The 18,609-nt window shown below is 41.9% G+C and overlaps 1 protein-coding gene across 1 annotated transcript in view; it reads right to left on the bottom strand.

Moving 5' to 3' along the window:
- LOC115130440 (aryl hydrocarbon receptor) overlaps positions 1-18,609 on the bottom strand; it is an 86,456-nt gene that overhangs the window by 37,230 nt on the left and 30,617 nt on the right. The window contains exon 2 of the mRNA XM_029661594.2: positions 6,683-6,870. Within this exon, the coding sequence (XP_029517454.2) occupies positions 6,683-6,870 (188 nt within the window). The remainder of the gene's footprint in view (positions 1-6,682; positions 6,871-18,609) is intronic.

Here is an 18,609-nt window from a genome sequence, read left to right as displayed (position 1 = left end):
AGTGTGTAGGGAGTTGTGGGTCACACAGTGCCAGTAGGAGTGTGTAGGGAGTTGTGGGTCACATAGTGCCAGTAGGAGTGTGTAGGGAGTTGTGGGTCACACAGTGCCAGTAGGAGTGTGAAGGGAGGCGTGGGTCTTTCATCCAGTCACATTACTCTTTAGGGAGCAGAGTGTGCAGGAGGAACCCACACAAACACGTCTATCTTGGTATAACTCTGATTTGACAAAGAAATATCAGCTAGCTATCATTAGATAGGCTAGCCAGCTGCAGCTAGCTATTATGCTAGCTAGCTGCTGTCAGCTTGGTAAACACAAGGTCAGCGCCAGCTTAACTTTCTGTTAACTTCTTATTCTCTACTTTAGCCCACATATAACCGAATTAGCTATTGTTTGGTGTGATGGAATGGCAAAGACACACCCCAAAACACCACCCACATGAAACCACACCCCAAAGATAACTCGTTTGCCCTCAGTCATGGCCGCTAGCATCTTTTAAATTAGCACTGATGAAAAACGAGGCCAAATCAGGAAGTGCAGTTCTACTTTAAAAAAGTGAAAAAGAAATGACAGAAGAACAACACACCTCAGAGACAGACAGATAGATAGAGAGACAGATAAAGAAAAAGAGAGAGAGAAAGAGAGAGGGCATAATCTGCCTCACAGACATATTTATCATTCTCCTCTCTATCCACCTCAACAGACCAGAATCATACTTCAATCCTTCATAGCTCATCTTTGAAATTAGACATGACTAGACATGTATGAATCACCAAGTCACACACTTACACTATGCAAAGGTGAGATAAGAACTTGTCTCTGAGAATGAGCCTGTTGGCGTGACTGTCTCTTGTGTGGGAGCGAAAGGGGTGAGAGGGCACTAAGATGTATGGGCAGGAGTCAACTATCTTTAGGAATGTAATCTCCTCTGGTTGAAGATGAGCTGAGCTGCACTCGTTCAACACTAGCGACGCCTACCCATTCTTAACATCAGCAAAGCCTTGTGCTGTACACAGCCCAGGCATATTTCTGAGCTAAATACAGTGTGGGAAGAGAGGGATAGTTCTAACACCTCGTAAACCATTGCCCAGCCCCCTTCAGCACCTCTTCTTGGTGCCTATGGCAGTAGAGGTTGAGTTACTGAGGATTCAATGAGAATGTGAATAAACAAGCCATTGGTTGTTTGTACAGATATAACTGCCCATATACACCATCGTCTAGAGTTGTGCAGGGTTGAGAGTGGAAAAGGACATGGAGACTGAGAGGATATGGTGGCGGTGCCAGAGGTGCCAAGATAACTGACTCAGCAAGTCATCTGCCAACACTCCGGCTTTGATGTCTGTTAACCCTTAATGGCTGACATGTTGTGGGTGTTGGAGTTGGTTTTTCAATGATGAGTCATCTTATGAGTCACTGGACATTGTTCTGTATAATTTAGAACCAAACATTTGGTTTATGTCAGTGTCTTGGTCCTAGTCACAGGGTAAGTGTGTGTGTGTGAATGGGGGGGGGGACAACAACGACATGGAAGGGTCACAAAAGGGTTCTTCAGCTGTCCCCATAGGAAGACCCTTCCTGGTTCCAGGTAGAACCCTCTGTGTAAAGGAACCCAAAAGGGTTCTTCAGCTGTCCCCATAGGAAGACCCTTCTTGGTTCCAGGTAGAACCCTCTGTGGAAAGGAACCCAAAAGGGTTCTTCAGCTGTCCCCATAGGAAGACCCTTCTTGGTTCCAGGTAGAACCCTCTGTGGAAAGGAACCCAAAAGGGTTCTACCTAGTACCAAAAATAGTTCTACAAAGGATCCTCCTATCGATTATCATCAACCACAACAACACATGGTAAAAATTCATAGAAATGTTTAGATAGAAGGACCATTAAGACATAGTTAACCAAGACAGATGCTGATTGGAGTATTTTGCTATGAGTATTTTTTTAAACAATTATTTTGGTTCAGGAATCATGTTCTCCACAGCCCGTTTAGTTAACTATTTTTGTTGCCATGTTCCCCATCACAGCCATGACGTATCAGAGAGATTCACTGATGTACAGTAATCCATTTAAATCATACAGTATAATAAAAAGCATCCTATTTTGTGGTCTACTAACCAAGTGCATTACTGGAGACAAGTTTGTTGTGGTCTGATTTGAAAGTAAAAATGAACCCAGAGGCTCCAAACATTTGGGTGACTCAGGTTAGACAAACAACATCTTGATTTATCCCTTGTGTCATCTTAAGGGTCAAAAAATAACCCACCACTATGTGTAACAGCAGAGAAAACCCCACTAAATAATATTTTTTCAACTTGAAATTTGATGACTTTTCCTAGAGGGTAAAAAGATTGTCTAACACGGAACCCAAACCGGCTGCAAGCGTGCGCCATCGTGCGCAATCGTGAATACATTTATTTTGTCCCCCCACACCAAATGCGATCACGACACGCAGGTTAAAATATCAAAACAAACTCTGAACCAATTACATTAATTTGGGGACTGGTCAAAAAGCATTAAACCGTTATGGCAATTTAGCTAGCTAGCTTGCACTTGCTAGCTAATTTGTCCTATTTAGCTAGCTTGCTGTTGCTAGTTAATTTGTCCTGGGATATAAACATTGTTATTTTACCTGAAATGCACAAGGTTCTCTACTCCAACAATTAATCCACACATAAAACAGTCAACCGAATCATCTCTCGTCCTTCTAGGCCTTTTCTTCTCATGACTTAATATTGCGATTGGCAACTTTGATAAATTAGGTGTATTACCGCCACTGACCTTGTTCGTCTTTCAGTCACCCACGTGGGTATAACCAATGAGGAGATGGCACGTGGGTACCTGCTTCTATTAACCAATGAGGAGATGGGAGAGGCAGGACTTGCAGCACAATCTATCTATTTTATCCCTTGGCAATGCAGACGCTCGTTGTTGCGCGCGAGCAGTGTGGGTGCAATAATTTAATAATATAGATTTCTACATTTATTTTGCAACGCTCGTGCACGCTACTTGAGTGGTGTAGAATGCCTGTTAGGGTCATTTTTGACCAGGCAGCTATAAAATCATTCACACACCACAAAAACCACAAAGACACACACACACACATGAGAAATTGAGATTGTGTGCGCTACTGATTGAAATCAGACAAAACGAATGTGCAGCATCTCCCCTCCACGACCCCACACGACTCAAGTTCACAGACAAAATAAACAAAATGTCAGACAAAATAAATATTTCTTGAAAGCATTGTTTACTAATGGGGAATGCAGTCAGAGAGGCTATAAAGATGCTGCAGATGACAGTCCCCCCCCACCTCTATAAAGGTGCTGCAGATGACAGTCCCCCACCTCTATAAAGGTGCTGCAGATGATAGTCCCCCCCCTCTATAAAGGTGCTGCAGATGACAGTCCCCCCCTCTATAAAGGTGCTGCAGATGACAGTCCCCCCCCTCTATAAAGGTGCTGCAGATGACAGTCCCCCCTCTATAAAGGTGCTGCAGATGACAGTCCCCCTCTATAAAGGTGCTGCAGATGACAGTCCCACCCCCTCTATAAAGGTGCTGCAGATGACAGTCCCCCCAGTTCTCTCTTTGCTGAAGCCATGACTGCACGTTTCAGTGCCCAACAGGTCGTAGACCTGATTTATTCAGATGTCCAGGAGGAGAAAAGAGGACAATGATTTTGAAGAGGAGGAGGTATCTGAAGAAGAAGATGGGGAAGAATACACCCAGAGCACGATGCATCATCTTCAGATGAAGAAGAAATAACCCAAGCTGAAAGAGATTTTTTTTTAAAAGAACAGCATAATAACATGGTCCTTGTCACCATATGACAACCAAGGCAGGATGGCAGCACAAAATGTCATAAGGATGACCCCAGGGCCCACAAGACATGCATTTGCCCAGGACATCACCTCAACATTCTACATGTTCATCACACCAGCCATCAAAAAAATCATCCTAGAGATGACAAATTTGGAGGGTTTAAATAAATATTTAATAAATGTGAGTCAAGACCTGCAAGACGTGTGAGAGACAAACTGGCGGCCATAAGAGAGATCTGGGAGAAGTGGGTGGAGCGTACCTCTACAACCCTGGGCCTGAAGTAATGGATGAGCAACTGGTTCCATTCAGAGGTAAGTTTTTATTTTCATATCTGTAATGTAAGTGATTTATGTGATTGTTTTTTGTGACACGGATACTCCCTTTCTGGGAGTATATGCCCAGCAAGCCAGCGAAGTATGGCATCAAGATATGGGTGGCCTGTAACACACAATCCAGCTACGCATGGAAGATGCACGTCTACACAGGGAAGCCGACCAGTGGAGGCCCAGAGAAGAACCAGAGGATGTGGGTTGTGCTTGATGTGACAGACTGAGGGGGCACAATGTCACGTATGACAATTTCTTCACCTCTTATGAAGAGGAAGATGACCATGGTTGGCACAGTTAGAAAGCACAAGCCTGAGCTCCAACCTGCACTCCTCTCAACAAGGGGGAGAGAGGCCTTTACAGCTGGGAAAGGCACTTTCAAAAATGGGAGCGCCTTGCCCGCACAGCAGCCTCTGCAACGCTTGTGAAAGCAATTCAGGGAGCTGAATCTTGTCCTTATCCACCTAAGGCTGCAGCTGGGGCATGCAAGAGGAGGAGATGCCAATTCTGCCCCCCAAAGAAGGACTGTAAAACAAACACTATGTGCTGCACGTGAGGAATATATCTGCAAAGTTCATGCACACACACTTGTATACTGTCCTACATGTGCTAAATAGAGTTGATTGATTTATGTTCAGTATGTTTTTGTTTTGTATCTATTATCTTATTTTATTCTTATTTATTGTTGTTGTTGTTTGTTAACCTCGTGGGTGGGGGCAATGGTTAAAAAAATGTGAGAAGACTAGTATTTTGTAGTTGAATTCCTCATTGTACAGTATATAAGAATATATCACAATGTTGTCAAAAAGTACAAGACTTTTTTCACATTTCTGGTACTTTCTTAGGCTGTACAAGTGCTATCTCTTTCCTAAAAATGTATGTTTATACCTATTCAGTGCCTTGAGCAATAATAATAATAATAACAATAATAAAGTAACAGGAAAGAAAACAATGATGCCGGGTGTGTTGTAATAAAAGGAGTGGTGTCCACTGATTTAAATGCAGTCTTTCAGCATTGTGAAGAGGGAAAACCCAGATATTTACAAAGTTTGTGGTGAATGACAGGTTGTTTCTTCATGCAAAATAGATTTGGGGTTTAAAATTCAATTAAGCTGCTTTATTTGAGGGTTTTAGTGAAGACGGGTCAATTTTTTACCCTTAGGACAAGGGGAGTATACAGAATGCTAAGACTACACAAGGGTTATTAATGTCTGCGCTCTGTTGCTGTCCTGCTGCCCACCCACTTGTCATTGTTGTCATGTTTACATGTCCTGGGTCAGCTGATGCTCTGCTAAATACTGTAGTCTACTACACAACATTTCCTCAAGAGGCTTTAGTTTATTACTGCATCTGTCTATTCTCTTTGGGTTATTTTGACACTGACAGGACATACTGTACACATACTGTGGATTTGGATAGAAAACACTTTGAAGTTTCTAAAACTGTTTGAATGATGTCTGTGAGTATAACATAATTCATATGGCAGGTAAAAACCTGAGAAAAAATCCAACCAGGAAGTGGGAAATCTGAGGTTTGTAGTTTTTCAACTCATTCCCTTTTGAAGATACAGTAGGATATTGGTCATGTTGCACTTCCGAAGGCTTCCACTAGATGTCACCAGTCTTTAGAACCTTGTTTGATGCTTCTACTGTGAAGTGGGGGCGAATGAGAGGGGAATGAGTCAGGGTTCACGTGATAGTTAGCTCTGTTCCATTGCAATTCTACAGACAAAGGAATTCTCCGCTTGGAACATTATTGAAGATTTATGTCAAAAACATCCTAAAGATTGATTCTATACATCGTTTGACATACGGACTATAACGGAACTTTTTTACTTTTCGTCTGCTGCTAGTGACCGTGCGTCATGAGTTTGGAATACAAAAAGGAGATATTTGGACATAAATGATGGACATTATCGAACAAAACAAACATTTATTGTGGAACTGGGATTCCTGGGAGTGCATTCTGACATTCGTACTCAGATTATTGCATGGTGTGATTTTTCCATAAAGTTTTTAAAAAATCTGACACAGAGGTTGCATTAAGGAGACAGTTGTATCTTTTTTTCTTTTGTTTATTATGAGTATTTCTGTAAATTGATGTGGCTCTCTGCAAAATCACCAGATTTTGAACAAAACATACATGTATTGTGTAACATGAAGTCCTATGAGTGTCATCTGATGAAGATCATCAAAGGTTAGTGATTCATTTTATCTCTATTTCTGCTTTTTGTGACTCCTCTCTTTGGCTGGAAAAATGGCTGTGTTTTTCTGTGACTTGGCTCTGACCTAACATAATTGTTTGGTTTGCTTTCGTCGCTAAGCCTTTTTGAAATCGGACACTGTGGCTGGATTTACAACATTGTATCTTGTATCTTTAAAATGGTGTAAAATATATGTATGTTTGAGGAATTTTAATTATGGGATTTCAGTTGTTTTGAATTTGGCGCCTTATAATTTCACTGGCTGTTGACGAGGTGGGATGCTACCATCCCACGTACCCTAGAGGGGTTAATTTGGTACTTGACTGGTACTTGATATGAAACTCACTTTTGAAGAAGCTCTTCACCTTCAGGTAGCCGACGCTGATGCGGAGCACAGAGAGTTTGTCCAGGCGAGAGCGCACATCCTCAGGGAATGGTAGGAGGCCTGTCAGCCTGTCCAGCTCCCCATTCAGCCGATCCCGGTGGCGTTTGGATGGGTTCGACTTGACCACATCTGGAGCAGGAGATTTCTTGCTGAGGGGAAAGGAGACAAGATCATTATGGTTAGTTAGACAATAGGTACTTATTGTGCTGATTCTAAATTACTACAGTGGTCTCTGTAGAAGGAAATCTGATTGTGATCATTATTGTTGAGAGATGATGTACCTTGTTGTAAAATGAATGTGTATACCAGCATTACAGGTAAACAATCTTTGGATGACTTTACTGGATGACATACTGGCATACTTTTTGAGGAAAAGATCATGATTATTAGGAAGCAAATTATGGACTCCTCTTTAAATCTGCATATTCCTTCAAAGCTCAGTTGTCCTGAGTCTGCACAACTCTGCCAGGACCTAGGATCAAGAGAGACACTCAAGTGTTCTAGTACTATATCTCTTGACACAATGATGAAAATAATCATGGCCTCTAACCCTTGAAGCTGCATACTGGACCCTATTCCAACTAAACTACTGAAAGAGCTGCTTCCTGTGCTTGGCCCTCCTATGTTGAACATAATAAACGGCTCTCTATCCACTGGATGTGTACCAAACTCACTGAAAGTGGCAGGAATAAAGCCTCTCTTAAAAAGCCAAACCTTGACCCAGAAAATATAAAAAACTATATCGAATCTTCCATTCCTCTCAAAAATGTTAGAAAAGGCTGTTGCGCAGAAACTCACTGCCTTCCTGAAGACAAACAATGTATACGAAATGCTTCAGTCTGGTTTTAGATCCCATCATAGCACTGAGACTGCTCTTGTGAAGGTGGTAAAATGACCTTTTAATGGTGTCAGACGAGGCTCTGCATCTGTCCTCGGATCCTAGACTAGAGGTCGACCGATTAATCGGATAAAAAAAAATTAAAATGTATACCTTTATTTTACTAGGCAAGTCAGTTAAGAACACATTCTTATTTTCAATGACAGGCCGAGGAACGGTCCGTTAACTGCCTCGTTCAGGGGCAGAACGACAGATTTTCACCTTGTCAGCTCGGGGGATTCAATCTTGCAACCTTACAGTTAACTAGTCCAACGCAATAACGACCTGCCTCTCTCTCGTTGCACTCCACAAGGAGACTGCCTGTTACGTGAATGCAGTAAGCCAAGGTAAGTTGCTAGCTAGCATTAAACTTATCTTATAAAAAACAATCAATCATAATCACTAGTTAACTACACATGGTTGATGATATTACTAGATATTATCTAGCATGTTGTGCGTTGCATATAATCTGACTGAGCATAAAAGCATACAAGTATCTAAGTATCTGACTGAGCGGTGGAAGGCAGAAGCAGGCGCGTAAACATTCATTCAAACAGCACTTTCCTGCGTTTTGCCAGCAGCTCTTCGTTGTGCATCAAGAATTGCGCTGTTTATGACTTCAAGCCTATCAACTCCCGAGATGAGGCTTGTGTAACCGAAGTGAAATGGCTAGCTAGTTAGCGCTCGCTAATTGTTGTTGTGTTGCTGGTTTGAGCCCAGGGAGGAGCGAGGAGAGGGACGGAAGCTATACTGTTACACTGGCAATACTAAAGTGCATATAAGAACATCCAATAGTCAAAGGTATATGAAAAACAAATGGTATAGAGGGAAATTGTCCTATAATTTCTATAATAACTACAACCTAAAACTTCTTACCTGGGAATATTGAAGACTCATGTTAAAAGGAACCACCAGCTTTCATATGTTCTCATGTTCTAAGCAAGAAACTGAAACGTTAGCTTTCTTACATAGAACATATTGCACTTTTACTTTATTCTCCAACACTTTGTTTTTGCATTATTTAAACCAAATTGACCATGTTTCATTATTTACTTGAGGCTAAATTGATTTTATTGATGTATTATATTAAGTTAAAATAAGTGTTCATTCAGTATTGTTGTAATTGTCATTATTACAAATAAATTTAAAACAATCGGCCGATTAATCGGTATGGTATCGGCGTTGAAAAATCATAATCGGTCGACCTCTATCCTAGACCTTAGTGCTGCTTCTGATACCATCAATCACCACATTCTTTTGGATAGATTGGAAACCCAAATTGGTCTACACGGACAAGTTCTGGCCTGGTTTAGATCTTCTGTCGGAAAGATATCAGTTTGTCTCTGTGAATGGTTTGTCCTCTGTCAAATCAATCGTAAATGTCGGTGTTCCTCAGGGTTCTGTTTTCGGACCACTATTGTTTTCACTATATATTTTACCTATTGCGGATGTCATTAGAAAACATAATGTTAACTTTCACTGCTATGCAGATGACACACAGCTGTACATTTCAATGAAACATGGTGAAGCCCCAAAATTGCCCTCGCTAGAAGCCTGTGTTTCAGACATAAGGAAGTGGATGGCTGCAAACGTTCTACTTTTAAACTCGGTCAAAACAGAGATGCTTGTTCTAGGTCCCAGGAAACAAAGAGATCTTCTGTTGAAACTGACAATTAATCTTGATGGTTGTACAGTCGTCTCAAATAAAACTGTGAAGGACCTCGGCGTTACTCTGGAGACCCTTTTTTGACGAACATATCAAGACTGTTTCAAGGACAGCTTTTTTCCATCTACGTAACATTGCAAAAATCAGAATCTTTCTGTCCAAAAATGATGCAGAAAAATGTATCCATGCTTTTGTTACTTCTAGGTTAGACTACTGCTCTACTTTCCGGCTACCCGGATAAAGCACTAAATAAACTTCAGTTAGTGCCAAATACGGCTGCTAGAATCCTGACTAGAACAACAAACAAAGTATCATACTACTCCAGTGCTAGCCTCCCTACACTGGCTTCCTGTTAAGGCAAGGGCTGATTTCAAGGTTTTAATGCTAACCTACAAAGCCTTACATGGGCTTGCTCCTACCTATCTTTCCGATTTGGTCCTGCCGTATATACCTACACGAACGCTATGGTCACAAGACGCAGCACTCCTAATTGTCCCTAGAATTTCTAAGCAAACAGCTGGAGGCAGGGCTTTCTCCTATAGAGCTCCATTTTTATGGAATGGTCTGCCTACCCATGTGAGAGATGCAGACTCGGTCTCAACCTTTAAGTCTTTACTGAAGACTCCTCTCTTCAGTGGGTCATATGATTGAGTGTAGTCTGGCCCAGGAGTGTGAAGGTGAACAGAAAGGCTCTGGAGCACCGAACCACCCTTGCTGTCTCTGCCTGGCCTGTTCCCCTCTCTCCACTGGGATTCTCTGCCTCTAATCCTGTTACAGGGGCTGAGTCACTGGCTTACTGGTGCTCTTCCATGCCGTCCCTAGGAGGGGTACTTCACTTGAGTGGGTTGAGTCACTGACGTGTTCTTCCTGTCTGGGTTGGCGCTCCCCCTTGGGTTGTGCCGTGGCGGAGATCTTTGTGGGCTATACTCGGCCTTGTCTCAGGATCGTAAGTTGGTGGTTGAAGATATCCCTCCAGTGGTGTGGGGGCTGTGCTTTGGCAAAGTGGGTGGGGTTATATCCTGCCTGTTTGGCCTTGTCCGGGGGTATCATCGGATGGGGCCACAGTGTCTCCTGACCCCTCCTGTCTCAGCCTCCAGTATTTATGCTTCACTAGTTTATGTGTTGGGGGCTAGGGTCAGTATGTTATATCTGGAGTACTTCTCCTGTCCTATCTGGTGTCCTGTGTGAATTTAAGTATGCTCTCTCTAATTCTCTCTTTCTCTCTTTCTTTCTCTCTCTCGGAGGACCTGAGCCCTAGGACCATGCCTCAGGACTACCTGGCATGATGACTCCTTGCTGTCCCCAGTCCACCTGGCCACGCTGCTGTTCCAGTTTCAACTGTTCTGCCTGCGGCTATGGAACCCTGACCTGTTCACCGGACGTGCTACCTGTCCCAGACCTGCTGTTTTCAACTCTCTAGAGACAGCAGGAGCGGTAGAGATACTCTTAATGATCGGCTATGAAAAGCCAACTGACATTTACTCCTGAGGTGCTGACTTGTTGCACCCTCGACAACTACTGTGATTATTATTTGACCATGCTGGTCATTTATGAACATTTGAACATCTTGGCCATGTTCTGTTATAATCTCCACCCGGCACAGCCAGAAGAGGACTGGCCAGCTCTCATAGCCTGGTTCCTCTCTAGGTTTCTACCTAGGTTTTGGCCTTTCTAGGGAGTTTTTCCTAGCCACCGTGCTTCTACACCTGCATTGCTTGCTGTTTGGGGTTTTAGGCTGGGTTTCTGTACAGCACTTTGAGATATCAGCTGATGTAAGAAGGGCTATATAAATACATTTGATTTGATGACAACACAACAGCAACAAAGACTGGACACATCATAACTTTAGACAGCTTAGCCACAATATGGGTCTGTGACCTAATGCTATTATAGCTCAATTTCATAAGCTTGTAATGCTTGTAACGCCTGGCAAGAGTGACATCCACTGAAATAAGAAGCCTGAATCATGTAACAATGGAAGAATTTCCTAACACTGAAAGAAGCAAAGGGGAACAGGAAGTTTTTAAAACCATGCTACAGACTCCAGTCACCCAAGTCATAGACTGTTCTTTCAGCTACCACACGGCAAGCGGTACCGGAGTGCCAAGTCTAGGTCCAAAAGGCTCCTTAACAGCTTCTACCCCCAAGCCAGAAGACTGCTGAACAAATGGCCACCTGGAATATTTACTTACATTGACCCCCCCACTCTCAATTTTTTAAATTGCATTGTTGGTTAAGGGCTTGTAAGTAAGCATTTCACGGTTGAATTTGGCACATGTGACTACTAAAATTTGATTTGAACCCAGGCTGAATCACTTCAGTCACCCTGGCTAGCAGGCCCTGCATGAGCATGGCTTCCTCTGAGTTGGGTTTATGACACACGCTAATAAAAACATGAATAGTTTCGAGCAATAATGGTGCACCGCTTACAGTACTGGAACTCCAGCTTGAACGCAGGAAAGACGAGGCAACTCGTAAACATGACTAATAAACACAGTGAAGCACACTGTTTTCTAGGTGAATCATTATACACTGCTCAAAAAAATAAAGGGAACACTTAAACAACACAATGTAACTCCAAGTCAATCACACTTCTGTGAAATCATACTGTCCACTTAAGAAGCAACACTGATTGACAATAAAGTTCACATGCTGTTGTGCAAATGGAATAGACAAAAGGTGGATATTATAGGCATTTAGCAAGACACCCCCAATAAAGGAGTGGTTCTGCAGGTGGGGACCACAGACCACTTCTCAGTTCCTATGCTTCCTGGATTATGTTTTGGTCACTTTTGAATGCTTTCACTCTAGTGGTAGCATGAGACGGAGTCTACAACCCACACAAGTGGCTCAGGTAGTGCAGCTCATCCAGGATGGCACATCAATGCGAGATGTGGCAAGAAGGTTTGGTGTGTCTGTCAGCGTAGTGTCCAGAGCATGGAGGCGCTACCAGGAGACAGGCCAGTACATCAAGAGACGTGGAGGAGGCCGTAGGAGGGCAACAACCCAGCAGCAGGACCGCTACCTCCGCCTTTGTGCAAGGAGGAGCAGGAGGAGCACTGCCAGAGCACTGCAAAATGACCTCCAGCAGGCCACAAATGTGCATGTGTCTGCTGAAAAGGTCAGAAATAGACTCCATGAGGGTGGTATGAGGGCCCGACGTCCACAGGTGGGGGTTGTGCTTATAGCCCAACACCGTGCAGGACGTTTGGCATTTGCCAGAGAACACCAAGATTGGCAAATTCACCACTGGCGCCCTGTGCTCTTCACAGATGAAAGCAGGTTCACACTGAGCACATGTGACAGACGTGACAGTCTGGAGACGCCGTGGAGAACTTGTGGGGTGGCATGGTGTGTCATGGTGTGGGGTGGCATTTCTTTGATGTGCTCGCCAGAGGTAGCCTGACTGCCATTAGGTACCGAGATGAGATCCTCAGACCCCTTGTGAGACCATATGCTGGTGCGGTTGGCCCTGGGTTCCTCCTAATACAAGACAATGCTAGACCTCATGTGGCTGGAGTGTGTCAGCAGTTCCTGCAAGAGGAAGGCATTGATGCTATGGACTGGCCCGCCCGTTCCCCAGACCTGAATCCAATTGAGCACATCTGGGACATCATGTCTCGCTCCATCCACCAACGCCACGTTGCACTACAGACTGTCCAGGAGTTGGCGGATGCTTTAGTCCAGGTCTGGGAGGAGATCCCTCAGGAGACCATCCGCCACCTCATCAGGAGCATGCCCAGGCGTTGTAGGGAGGTCATACAGGCAAGTGGAGGCCACACACACTACTGAGCCTCATTTTGACTTGTTTTAAGGACATTACATCAAAGTTGGATCAGCCTGTAGTGTGGTTTTCCACTTTAATTTTGAGTGTGACTCCAAATCCAGACCTCCATGGGTTGATAAATTTGATTTCCATTGATCATTTTTGTGTGATTTTGTTGTCAGCACATTCAACTATGTAAAGAAAAAAGTATTTAATAAGAATATTTCATTCATTCAGATCTATGATGTGTTATTTTAGTGTTCCATTTATTTTTTTGAGCAGTGTATATTTATTGCATATTTTTATCATGTACATTATTAGCCAAAGGAGATAGGAATCAGTGGAGGCAGTCGCAGCATCTGAGGCCAGAGGGATTTCCTGCTTTGAGGAGCAAAGCGCTACAGCCCGGCTGCTGGCATATACTGTACATCACTCCTCTCTACAGTTTCTCCAAGACTAAACTTTTTGCAATACAAAAAGCCTGTATAGTGAAAAAATATAATATTCACATCTATAGAATAAACACAATGCTCCTTTGTAAATGTTCACTGTCAAAACCGAGTACTTTCAGGCACAACGGAGGCTATCAGAGGTCTTTGTTTTGTTTTGCTCCCTGTGGTATTTCACTTCACAGGCAACTTGGTGATAATGTCTTGGGACAAACTCTTGTTGAAGGCCAAAGTCAAGTTTATGAGTCTCTTGCAGACACATGCCATTAACTGCAAATCAGACACACGTGCTCAGGCTTAAGCCAAGCTTGCTGGGACTGTAGTCCGGAGACTCTAACTCCCCTCGCACCCGCTGGAGCAAGAACAGAACCCAGGCTCATTTCTGAACTAAAGTGCACGACTTCAATACACCATTTCACTTTTTCAAATGTGGGTTAAGGGTTGGGGGACTGGCAGCTGCTATTTATCTGAAGGGCATTGTTTAAATGGCATCTGTTCCAAAGTTTGAAGTTGAAGTTTAATAGCAACATGCACAGGATACAACAGCTGTAAAACAGTGAAAATGTTCAACCTTGAGAGCTCTTTCCCTACACTGCAGTGATAGTAATAACTATAAAATAATCATAGAAAAGATCATTCAAATAAAAAACACACAACAAGTACGCTATAAGCTGAAGAAACACAAGAATACAAGTATATACAGGTCCGCATCAGTACCTTTTTCAATGTGCAGTGGTACTGGAGTGGTTGAGGTGTGTTTATACATAAAAATATGAGTAATGGTGACCGGTAGCAGGATAAATATTAGCTACTAATGGTAATGGCAAACAATAATCCATGAACAGCAGTGTAATGCTATTAATACATCTAATCGTCAATCAGTATAACAGCAGCGTAGATGTGAGGTGGTGTAAGTGTGTGTGGTCAGTAATGAGTGTATGAGTGAGGGTGTATGTGAGTGTGTGCATGAGAAATTTGTGTTTGCGTGTGAGAAAGAGTGACAGATAAAGTGTGCGTGTGTGTGTGTGTGTGTGTGTGTGTGTAGAGACCCGTGGATGGGCATAGAGTCCGTATGGACAGTTTGTAGGAGAGGGAGAGCAGTACCTGTTAGCTATTTAACAATCTTATGGCCATGGGACAGAAGCTGTTTAGGAATCTGTTGGTCTGAGCCTTGATGAATGGTTCCGGCTCCCGGACGGGAGCATGGAAAACAGTCCATGTCTTGGGTAGCTGGAGTCTTTGGACATTTTTCGGGCCTTTATCAAAAGCCGCCTGGGATGTACGTCCTGGTTTGCTGGGAGCTGTTCCCCAGTGATGCGCTGGGGCATCCGCACCACCCTGTGAAGGGCCTTCTGGTCAAGGTCGGTGCAGTTACCATACCAGACGGTGATACAACCAGTCAGTATGCTCTCAATGGTGCAACTGTAAAAGTTCCTGAGGATCTGAGGAGCCAAATCATGTCAGCCTCCTGAGGGGGAAGAGTGCCGTCTTCACAACTGTGCTGGTGGGAGAGGACCAGGTTAAGTCCTCAGTTATGTGGACACCGAGTAACTTGAAGCTCCACCACGGCTCCGTCGATATGGATGAGGGTTTGGATGAGGGTATGGGTTCGATATTTCTTTGCCAAAAGAGCACTATTTTGGTGTCCTCTGGTACATTCTAATGACTTGACTATCAGAAGTACACAGCTATATGATTGAATACTTTAGTGAGTTTATTGAGAAAGATGTGACTTTACAATTTAAAAAAATATTGTTAGTTGTTTTAGATATGCCTATATGATCAGGACTTTTATCTAAGAGAACATTATACCTTTTTTAACATTTAACCTGTCTTGGGATTAGTCTTATTTACAGTTTTACAGCCAGATATGAGATGCCACAATGATGTTTGTTCTTCAAATTATGTATTTTAATTCAAACAGAAAAATTACGTTAATAGCCCAGATTATTAAAGTTTTGTTTTCCCAGGTTTTGACTCTCAAAATCACACTTTTTAAATATAAAAACAACTACATTGGATGTTCTAAGTTCTCAACAATACTTAAACCACATCAGGAGACCACTTTTGAAGTCTGTGAAATTTAGATTTTTGGGTGTAGCTATTCTTTAATTTAAGTGCACACCTAGCAAGAGCCTGTTGTTTAGCTGTGTTTATGTAGCATACGTGATGGTAGAGCTTGCAAAACAAATATCCACTGGATTGATTCAAAATAATTATAATATCATTCTGCCTGGTAAGCATAGGCTAGTTAACATATAATTGAGAAGGTTTTTGGGAAGGGAGTGGCTCCTAATCCGGGACTGGATATTTTATGTCTGAGGCTCCATATCCGTGAGTGTGCAAATTCTCACAGTATCTTGTGAGAATTTGGGACTTCAGTCATTTTCTCATGCCGAAACCAGACAAGATACATAAAAGCCCAAAATATGATATTCACAATGTCACTAAGCAAAAAATATATATAAAAATCCACTATAATTTCAAAACATTATTTTGTCATGAGTTCAGTACCATTTGCTTGATATTGGGAACCTACGATTATGGAGTATCGTTATTACAAATATTATTTTTTTCAACTAACCGTCATTGTTCTATGTGGTCATTAGCTAGCTATCGTTAGCATGCTATTGTTAGCATGTTACAAACTCTGTGCTAGCTAGCTAGCTAGCCAGCATTAGCTACCTAGTTAACCAGCCTAGTAAACTCTAGTCCAGGGCCAAAATTCACAAAACCTTCTTAAGAATAAATGTATTCTCAAGGCAATTTTTTTCCTTCACTGTTGACTTATGAAGAAAGTTCAGCAAAGTTGCTATTCCTCACAAAGGTTTTTGGAAATGTTAGTGTTATTTCTTATGTTTCTCCTTATTAAGCAAAAATAAAATAAAGCTCTTGGATTTGTCCTTGGAAATGTTCTTAATTCCAAGATAGCTGTACCCTTGTCTTAAACTCAGGGCAGTGAGAGAATAAGCTAATAAAAGCAATTTAACATTTAATTCACTCACAAGTTTAATCTGACATTTTTAGTATTGATTATTTGAAACCCAAGAACATGTTTTTGAACAATAATCTCAGCATGAAATATGCTAACATTATTGCCATTAATAGCTAGATAGCTAGCTAAATTGGCTGCCTAGCGACAGCCATCTTAAGAAGATATTTAAGAAGTTTGTAAGAAGAAATTTAAGAAGTCTGTAAGAAAATCAAGAAATCTTAAGATATTGTTGAGGAATTGCACTTACAGTATGTTAGCGCAGCTGAAAACTGTTGAGAGGCAATACTACAGGCTTCTTTAGACTAGTTGAGTATCTGGAGCATCAGCATTTGTGGGTTCAAGTACTGGCTCAAAATGATCAGAAACAAAGACCTTTCTTCTGAAACTCGTCAGTCTATTCTTGTTCTGAGAAATTAAGGCTATTCCATGCGAGAAATTGCAAAGAAACTGAAGATCTTGTACAACGCTGTGTACTACACCTTTCAGAGAAGTGCGTAAACTGGCTATAACCAGAATAGAAAGAGGAGTGGGAGGCCCCGGTGCAGAACTGAGCAAGACAACAAGTACATTAGAGTGTCTAGTTTGAGAAACAGATGCCTCACTAGTCCTCAACTGGCAGCTTCATTAAATAGTACCCGCAAATCACCGGTCTCAACGTCAACAGTGAAGAGGCGACTCCGGGATGCTGGCCTTCTAGGCAGAGTTGCAAAGAAAATGCCATACCTTCTACTGGTCAATAAAATGAAAAGATTAAGATGGGCAAAAGAACACAGACACTGGACAGACCAATCTTGAGGTGTTGGATCACGAAGAAGAACATTCGTGAGATGCAGAAGAAATGAAAATATGCTGGAGGAGTGCTTGACACCATCTGTCAAGCATGGTGGAGGCAATGTGATGGTCTGGGGGTGCTTTGGTGGTGGTAAAGTGGGAGATTTGTACAGGGTAAAAGGAATATTGGAGAAGGAAGGCAATCACTCCATTTTGCAACACCATGCCATACCCTATGGACGGCGCTTATTTGGAGCCAATTTCCTCCTACAACAGGACAATGACCCAAAGCACAGCTCCAAACTATGCTAGTCCTATTTAGGGGAGAAGCAGTCAGCTGGTATTCTGTCTATAATGGAGTAGCCAGCACAGTCACCGGATCTCAACCCAATTGAGCTGTTGTGGGAGCAGCTTGACCACATGGTATTTTATCGGAAAATATGTTTGTTTTTTTATTAATTAGTATATTTCAGTTTAACCACAACATTTGTTGTATTATTTGTTCCGTCTTTTCAGGTGGATTAAAATTTCTAAGGCTTGTTTAAAAAATGATGATATTTTGGAGATTATTACGTTTTCAAATAGCCGAAAGTGAGCCGTTGTAATCTGAAAAAAGGCTAAAAGGCCATTCTTGAACATGGGGTGAGACATTCTTACTTTTGTATGACTGATGCCTTTAGTGAGAGGTCTAATGCTTTTGTTATATAAATTATAAATTATAAGGCAACACCATAAGCAAATAGGTAAACTGTGATATGACTAAAGAGTTAAATCAGGGTGATTTTTCCACAAATAGACAGGTATTTTCCTGTCCATGGTAGCAAGATCTTATCTATTTTTGCTAACTTTCTATAAAAAAGAGATAAGTTCTTTCTTTCAGGACATGTATACGGAATATGTCCACATCCCTGTCAGACCATTTTATTGGTAAACTACACGGTAATGTAAAAGTTGTCTTTTTTTGTGATACAATATATAATATAGTACACTTATCATCATTTGGTTTTAATCCAGAGAGGTTAGAAGAAGTATCTAGATCCTCTATGAGGCTGTAGAGGGATTCAAATTGTGGTTTTAAAAGAAAACAATAATCATCAGCGTACAACAACACATTTTGTTTTTAAGGCACGGATTTCTAATCCCTTAATATCATTGTTGGATCTAATTTTAACAGCTAACATTTCGATGGTAATAATAAATAGATATGCTGATAGTGGACAACCTTGTTTTACTCATCTTGACAGTTTAAAACTTTCTGAGATGTAGCCATTATTTACTATTTTACACCCAGGGTTACGATACATAACTTTAACCCATTTTATAGAGATTCTCCAATGTTTAAATATTCCAGGCATGTATATATA

The sequence above is a fragment of the Oncorhynchus nerka genome, linkage group LG1 (genome assembly GCF_034236695.1).
Source record: "Oncorhynchus nerka isolate Pitt River linkage group LG1, Oner_Uvic_2.0, whole genome shotgun sequence".
In the NCBI taxonomy this organism is placed as follows: domain Eukaryota; kingdom Metazoa; phylum Chordata; class Actinopteri; order Salmoniformes; family Salmonidae; genus Oncorhynchus; species Oncorhynchus nerka.
This window is presented reverse-complemented; position numbering and strand designations above follow the sequence as displayed.